Source organism: Culex pipiens, chromosome 2, assembly GCF_016801865.2.
Source record: "Culex pipiens pallens isolate TS chromosome 2, TS_CPP_V2, whole genome shotgun sequence".
Taxonomy (NCBI): Eukaryota; Metazoa; Arthropoda; class Insecta; order Diptera; family Culicidae; genus Culex; species Culex pipiens.
The window spans coordinates 220813573-220824692 of NC_068938.1; the positions used below are offsets into that span (position 1 = coordinate 220813573).

Sequence of the window (11120 nt, forward strand, 5' to 3'; positions counted from 1 at the left end):
ACAGTTTCGCCATTCATCTGCGTTACTTCCAAGAACTATTTCTGATTATTTGCCTTTCACACGACCATCATCACCGCCAAAAACCCACGTCCAGACTCACAATTCGTTCCGTCCTCGGACGTGGCCCGTCGCGCTTGCTTTGGCGGTGTTCAATTTAAGCCCCCAAAAGTTAGAGTCGGGAAAAAAAGCAAAACTTTCCAGTAACAGAGCACGTCCGTGAAACGCAAAAATGTATAATGCAACTCTGACCGCAATTTGTTTCCCGCGAGATGAAAAATGATGCAAAGTGGCCAGCGGAACCGGTGCCGGTGTCGGAGGAGCCCGGCCAAGTTATGACTTCATCTTTGCGCGCGGTGGTAATCGGACTAATCCGGAAGCTGCACATAGGGTGCGGTGGGGGGAGGGAAGAATTTTTATTCAAATTTAATCAGAACTTTCGAGCGCAATAATATTGTAACAGTTTCGCCTGGCCTGCTTAAGGTGCAAAAGTTCTGAAAGGAAAAAGAAAGAGGGTGAGGGAAAATTTCCAACGAGGAGCACAATAGTGTGGTGGTGGCTAGATTAAAATGTAAATAATACAATGGAACTGTCGCGGCGAAATGGCTTTTCTCGGCGGTGGTGGAGAAAAACTTTTATCTTGGGCTTTAGTGCAACATAAAAGGACTAGAGTTTAATCTTTAAAAAGTGAGATGAGATTAAAACAGGAAATTGTTTGATGAAAATAATTTAATGAATCATGTTTTGGTTGTGCCTTTCTAATTGGGGAAAGAAGATTTCATTAAAATCATAAGACAATCAAATATTTTATAATTTTTTGTTGAATTTTTAATTTGTAGTTTAAATAAAGTAATTATTACCCTGAACTATTCTTTTTTTAACTTTTGATATTATTTGAGCTATAAATATGCAAATAATTTACATAAATTTTAGTATAACTAAGGCTACCAACTCTTGCTGAGCAAAAATCCGTATACTTTACCGACATGACACCATGGTTTAACAAAAAATGTCAAGGAATTATTTAGATAAATTTGGAATTTAGGAATTAGAAATATTTTTGTTAAACGTTTAAAAGTTTACGAAATATCAAGTTTGCTTTTACGAATAATATCGTTGTCAGTGTTTTCACGAAAACATTTCTAGAGCTTTTATTGGAAAGGTCCTATAAATACAAGCACAACACAAGGTTTTCACAAGCTTTGGAAAGCCTTTTGATCTTTTATTTGATATTGTGCGTTTTCCCGAAAAAGACACGCGGCATATCAGCCTCGAAACGACGCGCCGCACTTTCGGCAAATGCGCGCTGTCAAATCCCATACTGCGCGTTTTGTTTTTGTTGATCTTCTTCTTCGAATTGCATGGCATTGTTGCCGGGTATGTTTTTTATTGCACTAAAAGTGCAGAAAATCGCTAGCTACAGTGTCTGCGGCACATTCTGAAATGCCGCGCGGCGTGTACCTTCGAGAGAAACGGACAATAAATATGTTTTGTAAGGAATTTGAAAAGAACAATTGGGTCCTAAAATGAAGCATAGATTGCTGATATTATTGTTTACAGCGATAAAGCTTATTTTTCTGAGTACAATGACCCTTTGTACGACCGCAAAGAGTTTAAAATGGATTTTTAAATCAATTTTGAAAAATTAACCTCGCGGTCCTTCTTGACAGAAAAGTTCCTTCTTGAAAGCTCGTTCGTAGGGGACCATAGTTGATCCATCGAAAAAATGTTGTCTTGTCATTATTATTTTTTTTTGCATTAAAATGAAAAAAAGTGATCAGAAATGGTTTTTGATCGTGTTTTTTACCGTTGTACATAAAAATTTACATAGGGCTTTAGTACCCAATTAATGACAATCAAGTTTGAACTGAGGAAAACCCGGAAAATTATGCAAGTTATCTCTTTAAAATCAAACTGACAGTTAAATAAAAATGTCTAATTAGCAAAAGCTTTGACCCAATCAAAAAAGCAATTTTTTTTTTAAAGTTGTTAAAATTCCGTACAAATCCGTATTATGCGAAAAATTCCGTACAAAAATTCCGGCCTGTTTAAAATCCGCGGAGAGGGTCGAAAATCCGTACGGTAAGGAAAAAATCCGTACAGTTGGTAGCCTTAAGTATAACCAAGTATTTTTTCCAGAGGAATATTTTTAACTTTTTTGATTAGGGCAACAAGCAAAATTCCAAACCCCGTGCTTCCGTTATCATTTTCGGCATTCTTTCTCCACCACCCAGAAATGTAGTTGCATCTTCAGCATGACTTTTTATTTCGCTTATCACTCCATACAAACACGTGCGCGGGCCGGCTGACCAAATTGTGTTTACAAACAACCGTCAAAATGTCCCATTAGGGTGTCCGGAAAAAAAAATCTTTCGTATTATTTGAAACCCTCTGAGTCAAATGTGAGACGATCGAGACGATTTGGTTGAGTTTGGAAACATATTCCATAAAAACTGGACACCCTAACGTCTCGTTTAAGCCGCGAACAACAGTGATGAGTCGACGAAAATCAATGGGAATTGCCGGGGCAGTTTCCAAAATCATCATGAGAATGGTGAAGGAACAGTTAGGTCGCAGATATACGCTGAACAGAGTGATGATAACAACTCATAAAAACAGCCCGTTGAACTTCAGGGGAAGAACAGTGCTCTCCCAAACTTGAACATGGCTGCACTGGTAGTAGCTCTATTGGTCACGGTTTTAACCTTGGCGATTTGGTTCGTGAAACGAAAGTACTCGTACTGGTCGCGACAGAATGTACCTCACGTGGAGCCGAGCATCCCCTACGGCAACTTCAAGGAACTTGGACAAGTGTCGATCTTCGAGCTATCTTCACGGTTCTACAACCAGATGAAGACTTCCGGACGGTACTTCGGTCTGTACTTCTTCCTGGAGCCGATCCTGGTCGTAACCGATCTGGACCTGATCAAAACGATCATGATCAAGGACTTTGCGCACTTCCCGGATCGGGGCCAGTACTACAACGCGCGCGATGATCCGTTGAGTGCGCACCTGTTCAACATCGAGGGTAACGGGTGGAGATCGCTGCGAGCTCGACTGACGCCGACGTTCACCTCTGGCAAGATGAAGATGATGTTCCCGACGCTGAAGGTCGTGGCGGACCGGTTTGCGGAGTACTTGACGAGGTCGGTTGATAGTGGGGATGCGGATATGGAGGTGAAGGACTGTTTTCAGCGGTTCACGATCGACGTGATCGGAAGTTGCGCGTTTGGGATTGAGTGTAATAGTTTTACCGATCCGGACAGTCGCTTCCGAAAGGTCGGTAATCAGATATTCAGCAATCCGAGGAATTCGACAGCGGTGAGGTTGTTTTTGAAAACGTTTCCCGATCTTGGCCGGATGCTGCGGATTAAGAGTTTGAACAGTGAAGCGACGGAATTTTTCTACAAGACGGTTCAGGATACGGTTGGATACCGGAAGGCGAACGGCGTTGAGAGGAATGACTTCTTGAACTTGCTGCTTGAGCTGGAGAAGAAGGGAGTGGATCTTTCGATGGATGAGATTGCGGCGCAGGCGTTCCTATTTTTCATTGGCGGATTCGAGACTTCGTCGTCGACGCAGACCTTCTGTATGTACGAACTGTCGTTGCATCCGGACATTCAGGACAAGGCTCGACAGTGTGTGCTGGGAGGGATTAAGAAACATGGAGGATTGACTTATGAGGCCGTTTCTGACATGCCCTATTTGGATCAGTGTATCAACGGTTGGTATAATATCTAGAACTTCCTAGAAAGTGATCTATAAAAACATTTTCTTTTCAGAAACCCTTCGGAAATATCCAACCCTACCAATTTTAGAGCGGAAGACCTTCAAGGACTACCAGATTCCCGATTCAAACGTGGTGATTCAAAAAGGAACCCGAATCCAGATCCCGGTGTACGCACTTCAGCGAGATGAACGGTACTACCCGGAACCGGACCGCTTCGATCCAGATCGTTTCACCGCGGACGAGATGGCCAATCGTCACGTCAGCACTTTCCTACCATTCGGAGAAGGTCCCCGGGTCTGCATCGGTCAGCGTCTTGGAATGATGCAATCACGCGTGGGCTTGGCTACCGTTTTGAGTAATTTTAAAGCCAGTACCTGCGCCAAATCTCAAGTTCCGCTGCAGATTTCAAGCAAATCTGCGGTTCTGCAACCTCAGCAGGGAGTTTGGGTGCGCGTTGAACCACTAAAATAAGACTTGAGCCCAATAAAATTAGTATTATGTAGATCAGCTTTGTTTTTAATTATTTTACCACTAGATGGCAGTGCGTTCAAAATTTGTTATTGTATGCAAGATGTCAAGCCTTTCAAATTAAACCATCAACCGCTCGTTTACACCAAACTAAGAGTGCTAATCTTATCTACCACCAATCGGAAGCTGGCGCAAGACTTTCCCCCCACTGAACCGCAAACTCGATCTCGTGCCGGACCGCCAACAAGCCCCACCGCGTTAATGTCTTAATTGAATTTTTAATCTCCACAGCCTCGGCCTTCACACAGAAATTGCACGAATTCCTTCCATCACCTTCGACCAGGCAGCGCCAAGTCGTCCGGACAAGGTACGGTCGCGCCGATCCGAACCTCCCGATAAACCTCCATCCGTTTGTTTGTTCTTTCCCTCTTCCATAGACGGCGGGTGGGGGGGAGGGGGGCTGATGGCTGGCAAATTACAAAATGAGCTCCCGCGGAATGAGGAAAATCGGAATCAACAGCAGTATATATACACAAAACGCCAAGTAATAATGACTCGTTGAACTTTTTGCCACCGGGAGAAAGAATTTCTCCGCCGCTCGTTTTCTTTTCCTTTATAGTCGGTCCAACTATGCTAATAGTGTCGATAATTACGAGTGGGCCGCCCCCCCGGGCGGAGTAGGCGTTGGGCGCAAATCTTGCACGTGGCCTACCTCGATTTGTTTGTCTTTGACTGACGACGACGACGATGTTTACCGATAATTGTGAAAAGATTATGATTTATTACAGTTTTATTTACAACAGTAGGAAAAAAAAGCCGATTAAGATTAAGAGACTCCGCTGTGCCCGTTGGGGCTAATGGGAAGAGAAAGAACCGGGTCCTACTTAACATGCCCGCCCGGAGATGGAAACGAAGAACCGATTGTACGTGCCGGGAGTCGATTAAGTGGCGGTAGGAGCAAAAAGAGAAGCCAACAAGGAAAACATACAACAACATTAGAGTAGGCGCTGGCGCTGGTGAAAGAAGCGCATTGTTTGATTTGCGCGGCCCGGCCTACTGCGATGGGACTTTTCTAATTTCCAATTATTTTCTTATGCGCGCGCGATGATAAATCACGTGGCCTACTTGGACTCTGTACATCTATTGCGCCCTAATGAAGCCCCGGGAATTGGTGATTGTCGCGCCAACACAATGTATTAGAGCGGCTCAACGCGCAACCAAACTCCCTGCCGCGGCTGTAGAACCAGGGATGCCACATTTGAAGATTTTCGAGCACAGGCTCAATGCTCAAACGTATTGTTTTGCCATGTTATTCGATGATTTTGAATTTAATGAATTACTTACGAAAAAGATAACGATGTTTTGCTTCTTTTGCCAAAAACAGATTTGTAAAATATTATTTTGCCATCAAGTTAAACTCATTTGCGTTTTTGTGATGTGCCCGAAAATCTTCAAAATCTGGCATGCCTGTGTAGAACCGCAGATTTGCTTGATATCTGCAACGGGACCTGGGACATGGCGCAGGAGCTAACCCTGGACTTGCTCAAAACGGTAGCGATTCCGACGCGAGATTGCAGCATTCCGAAGCGCTGGCCGATGCAAACGCGGGGACCTTCGCCGAACGGGAGGAATGCGCCGATGTGACGATTGGCGGCTTGTTCCGGGTTGAAGCGGTCCGGATCGAAGCGGTCTGGGTCCGGGTAGTAACGTTCGTCGTGCTGGATTGCGTACACGGGGATCTGGATGCGTACTCCTTTCTGGATTATCACGTCCGAGTCGGGGATCTGGTAGTCCTTGAAGGTCTGTCGTTCTAGAATCGGTAGCGTCGGATACTTTCGCAAGGTTTCTGAAATTTAGATGGACTTTAGATATTGATCTCAACATTCAACCTAATATAAAACCATTGATACACTGATCAAAATAACCCATATCGCAAACAGCTTCGTATGTCAATCCTCCGTGCTTCTCAAGCGCTTGCACCACACAATTTCGAGCCTTGTCCTGAATTTCCGGACGCAACGATAGCTCGTACAAGCAGAAGGTCTGCGTGGAAGACGAAGTTTCGAATCCGGCAGCGAAAAACATAAAGGACTGCGCCGCGATCTCGTTCATCGAAAGATCCACTCCCTTCTTCTCCAGCTCAAGCAGCAAGTTCAAGAAGTCATTCCTCTCAACACCGATCATGATCGCCTTGATCAGGTCCAGATCGGTGACGACCAGGATCGGCTCCAGGAAGAAATACAGCCCGAAGAAGCGTCCGGAGTGCGCCATTTGGGAGTAGATTTTGGAGGAGAATGTGGCGGCCGATGACTTCCAGAGATCTTTGAAGTTTCCGTACGGGAAATGGGGCTCCGGGAAGGGGACATTCCGGTGGGACCAGTAGGAATTTTGCTAGGATTGCTGAAGTTAGAAGAATCAGCAGTGCGACCATCAGAGTCGACATGACTGTTCTTCTTAGGTATCCAAGAGATACTAAGTGAAATGAAACAGATAACCGACTTGTAGATGGAGATAAGAGTTGCATTGAAAAATTGTTTTCATGTGTAAAGAACTAGTAATTAATCCAAATTTACTCTAGATTTGTTAGCAAACTAGGTCTTGAACGATTCAACGTTGAAATTTCAGTGAAAATAGCTCGTTTTACGACAAAACGGAACCCCACTATAAAGTGGTCAACGCGCACAAGACCATCTCGAAACCTGCCAACTTCCACGAAAAGATCATCACTCTTCGCACGCTGAACTCTTCACATGTGCCACCTAATTGAGAAATCCCCGTGAGAATCACTCCACTTACTCACTCGTCGTTCCTGCTCGAGAGTGAGTGAAGTTCGTCACAGCCCCGTAGCAGGCCATGAACAGCAGCTTCCCAAGAATCTTGGTCTTGTTCTCGGTCTTCATCGCAGTTGGCAGCGAAAATATTTAAATTTATGCTCACGCATCTGCATAATTCGCTCCGAGCGACGACGACGACTGCTGAGACAAGCCCCGGCTTTGTTTACTCTTTCGGCGCTTACTTGGATGGCGTGCTCTCGATATTTATGGCCGCGGGGGAGAACAGCAACTTTTGCGCTTCGATTCCTCGAAAATCCCACCATACGAGTATCGGGGAATGGCAATTAATGAAGTAAATAAACAAAATACTTTAACGATTGCGGGGCGCTCAGCGCCCGACCTGCACTGTGGAAAATTTCCTACTCGAAAATGTCTCATTAAAGTTGCGGGATAATTTCAGCGTTTCTTCACAGTGCACCGCCCCGAAACTTGGCCAGAACAGTCCTAAATTATGCAGCGATTTGTTTCCAGCTGCTTTTCTGGACCTTCTCTGCCCACGCGTAGGCGAACACGAACGCGAGATTCCTTCGCGAAATTAGCATATTGCACACACGTCGTCCTCCATGCAACTTTGTGCATGCAGGTCACGCGAAAAGTCAACAAACCCCCGCGCGGCTGGAACTGGATCCCGCCGAACCAGTCCAAGGTTGATGACCATGAGCCTAGCTTTCGAAATTGAATCATTAAAAATTTATTCAATTACGGGCGCGCTTTATCGGAGATTTGACTGTTTTGCGGGCAACTGTCACTTTTCGCAACCGGGCGTTGAAATCCCAAAACCAACACCCGAAAACCAAGTACGGACACGGTCGGCTGTGACAGGATCATAGCAGGCCGCTGCGCCAGCAGCAGCATTACAGAACGAATCATTATCAACGTCAGTGCAGCACCACGTTGGGTGACCACATGATGACGGCCTGCTACGATGGGCTTGTGTGTGCGAAACTGCTCCCGCTGACAGCCGACACAACGACGCAGCGGCTCGTTTTCGGCAGGCTGGTCAGCGAACCTTTTTACAGTTAATCCGATAAATTATGGGCGAAATCCGCTGATATTTATGATTTAACGTTTCGCTGGTGACGATCTGGTGGACTGAAAATTGTCGTTTTGGCAACCTGGATAACCGTCAAAAGTGTTGACAGGGTTGCCATAACGACTGTTTTGGTATACGCTAGACTATTTAGAGTACACAGCAAAAAAATCGATAGTAAAATCGCATGCTAAAGCATGCACATCACCTTCGTCAAAATAAACACTTAATATTACACACTGCATGTACAATTTTTGCAAACGCAAAAAAAAACTGCAACCGACGGGATTCAAACCCAGCACCATCAGTGAGGACTGGCGCCTTAGCCCGCTCGGCCATCAGACCGATGAAGAATGGAAAGGATAAACGCATATATGAGCTTGACATTTCGGTCAAGTAGGTTTCCCATACTAACGGGCTACATATTTCAGGGTGTAAAATCACATAAAATTACATAAAATAATGCAATATTTATTTTACACCCAGGCCTGTTACACGCAGCTGGATTACTACTTTTTTAGCTGTGTAGCTTGTTGACGATAGTAAAGGTTTGAGCCATCTTCTTGAGGTCAGTAAAGACCTTCAACTGTCAAAGCATCGGCGACTGACTCAGCAATCATCAAAAGTGTACTGATCTTCAATAAAATACAATAAAAAAGCTCGTTTCCTATTTATTTGCAACAAAATCCCCATTAAACAACCCTTAACACCATCGTATTATTAATTGTTATCGCCCATATTGCCGGAGGACTCAACTCCGCATGATAGTGTTGACATAATTATAGCCATTATCGGACGTCACAGCATCTCTCTTGCCTCATTGCAATTCCTGGCCTGGCCTGGCCCGACTCGGCTTACAAGATTATTGCGTGAGCTGCAGCAGCTGATAATAATAATAATGCGACCGGCGATGGGTAAGAGGATGCCGCTCAATCAAAGCAGGCCGCGACACAGACATCCGCAACTCATATTCTTCCAGTTTTACTGGTACCACAGTCATGCAAACGTCAATCGCTGAACAAGTTTTTCTAAAATTCATGAATTAGGGGAAATATGCCCATTTTAATCACTCTAAGCCGTTCGACCAATTCTCATCACTTTTGCGATTTCCGCTATTAAATCAACATTTTCAGATTTATCAACAACGGAGAGTTGCTTGCTCACTTTTGTTTGAGCTATTTATTACTTTGGAACAATCAAAATCACTTTATGAAAGCTGTAATTCACGATCAAAGTGCTGATAGGCCGATAATAGAAATAGGCTGAGAAAGGGTATAGTTCCCCTACTAGCTTTGAATTACTGCATTTTGAATTCACCACAGCTCGTTAACTCGCATTTCATCGTTGTCGTGCTATCATGTCGCACGTCGCTTTTTGACGTTCCGAAAAAAATGCGTTTTAATGTTTGACGTTGAAATAAACAAAAACAATAGCACGCAATGTAAACAATAACATACACGTTTTGTTTGGCTGACCATTCTGTGCATTGTCCCGAATAGCACAACAAGATTGAAACTTCTTTCATATGAGAAGTGACAACAATGCACGGAGTTTTTTTGCTTTATTTTTACTCAATTTGGCCCAAAATTGACGTGCGAAAAGATAGAACGACAGCGACAAACTGTCAAGTTACATCATGATTCGAAATCTGGACATTTAGTAGCATATCATTTTTGTTATAGCTGGCAAAAAATATGTAATAAGTTGGAAATGTAGAAACATCATTAGGATGTCAGTAAGTTTCAAGAAAATGCATGCAAAATATGTCTTTTCTAACCATTTTTCATCAGAATATTAAAATTAAAATGACATGTTGTGCTTCGAATCCCGGACACTGATAAAAGCTGATTCGAAATCCGGACACTTTTGCTTCGAATTCCGGACACTCGATTTTACTTATGAATCGCACAAATTTGGACTGAAATGTTAGTGAATGGCATTCTTTAGGTCTCAAATAAGCTGTTTACAATTGATAGTTTATATAAAAATTTGCTAGAATTTAAAGAAATCGAAACCATAAATTTCTGCTTTGCCATCCCGGTGCTTCGAACGCCTATGAAATATTTCAAGTGAAATGTTTCGCATTTTTGGTAAACTTATAATTTTATTGTATTTAATTGTTTTAGCATTAACTACAGCGTTCAAACAAACTTTAAATAAAAGTTTATGTTGAAATTCATCAAATAACACAGTTTTGACATTCATAATGCGAACTTATATCCAAATAATTGATAAAACAAGATGAAGTGTCCGGGTTTCGAAGCGTCCGGGAATTCGAATCATGACGTTAGTGTAAAACAACTGTGGTGAGTTTAATATTTCCGTGGTGAGTTTCTGACCGATTGATAGATTTTGAACGACAGTTACATCTGTTTGTCTCTGCGACCACGAGATGCGAAGCAGATAGTCGTAGCCTACTACTCTCAGTTTCACACGAGACACGTGAAACGTGCGTGTGTGTAATCTCAGCGATGCTGATGAGTTTGGCACTAAACATCGGCTACCGCGAGCACTGTATCAGCTTGATATGCGCTTTTAAAGCTAATATTACTGTTTATTAAACAGCAGTGTTCTTTAACCATAAATAAGCAGAGCTCAAAGCTTCCGATCGGGATTGTGTTGACTTTTCAGTGATAATTTCATCGCACCCGGCGGCTTGATGAGTCAGGGAGGAAAAATAAACAGGAAATTAAGGCAATTCTTCAACGAAGTCGGTGTCACAACCGATTGCCTCATCTCTTCGTTCACGGTTCAGTGCGTTGAGCGTGGGGTTAAGGATTTGCGGTTGGACAGTGTGTGATTAACCTGCGATGAAATCTCATAAACACCTCATCCACAAGATTTTTTCTAGGGTGGTTTCACAGTTCAAGACAAACTTTGAGTTATACTCATTCGAGTGAATCCCATTTTGATTTCGCAAGAAGTTTCATTTAAACCATTTTCAAACGTTAGTCACCCTAATCCATCTCCACTCAACCGAATGACTTAATTAAAATTTCGCTCAGCGCTGAAGCGTAAACATTTTTGCGGTTTTGAAAAAAGAGCCGTTTGTGAGTCATTT

The 11120-nt window shown here is 43.3% G+C and overlaps 2 protein-coding genes across 2 annotated transcripts; one reads left to right on the top strand and one right to left on the bottom strand.

The window, feature by feature from the left end:
• The first annotated feature begins 2593 nt into the window (after positions 1 to 2593).
• Positions 2594 to 4234, top strand: LOC120416692 (probable cytochrome P450 6a14). The gene is made up of 2 exons (XM_039578507.2): positions 2594 to 3721; positions 3780 to 4234. Exons 1-2 carry the CDS (start codon positions 2662 to 2664, stop codon positions 4196 to 4198), a joined length of 1479 nt encoding a protein of 492 aa, XP_039434441.1. The 5' UTR covers positions 2594 to 2661; the 3' UTR covers positions 4199 to 4234.
• A 1157-nt stretch (positions 4235 to 5391) lies between these two features.
• Positions 5392 to 7095, bottom strand: LOC120416693 (probable cytochrome P450 6a13). Its single transcript, XM_039578509.1, has 5 exons — positions 6996 to 7095; positions 6884 to 6954; positions 6097 to 6586; positions 5675 to 6041; positions 5392 to 5440 (listed from the first exon to the last, which is right to left on the bottom strand). Exons 1-5 carry the CDS (start codon positions 7093 to 7095, stop codon positions 5392 to 5394), a joined length of 1077 nt encoding a protein of 358 aa, XP_039434443.1.
• Positions 7096 to 11120: the final 4025 nt, after the last annotated feature.

Bases quoted from the DNA above. Each gene is read 5' to 3' on its own strand.
- LOC120416692 (XM_039578507.2), top strand. From the start codon at position 2,662: ATGGCTGCACTGGTAGTAGCTCTATTGGTCACGGTTTTAACCTTGGCG. The intron at 3,722-3,779 runs GTTGGTATAATA...TTTTCTTTTCAG, and splicing joins TTTGGATCAGTGTATCAACG to AAACCCTTCGGAAATATCCA.
- LOC120416693 (XM_039578509.1), bottom strand. From the start codon at position 7,095: ATGAAGACCGAGAACAAGACCAAGATTCTTGGGAAGCTGCTGTTCATG. The intron at 6,587-6,883 runs GTCTTGTGCGCG...CAGCAATCCTAG, and splicing joins AGTTGGCAGGTTTCGAGATG to CAAAATTCCTACTGGTCCCA. The intron at 6,042-6,096 runs GTTTTATATTAG...TCTAAATTTCAG, and splicing joins TTTTGATCAGTGTATCAATG to AAACCTTGCGAAAGTATCCG.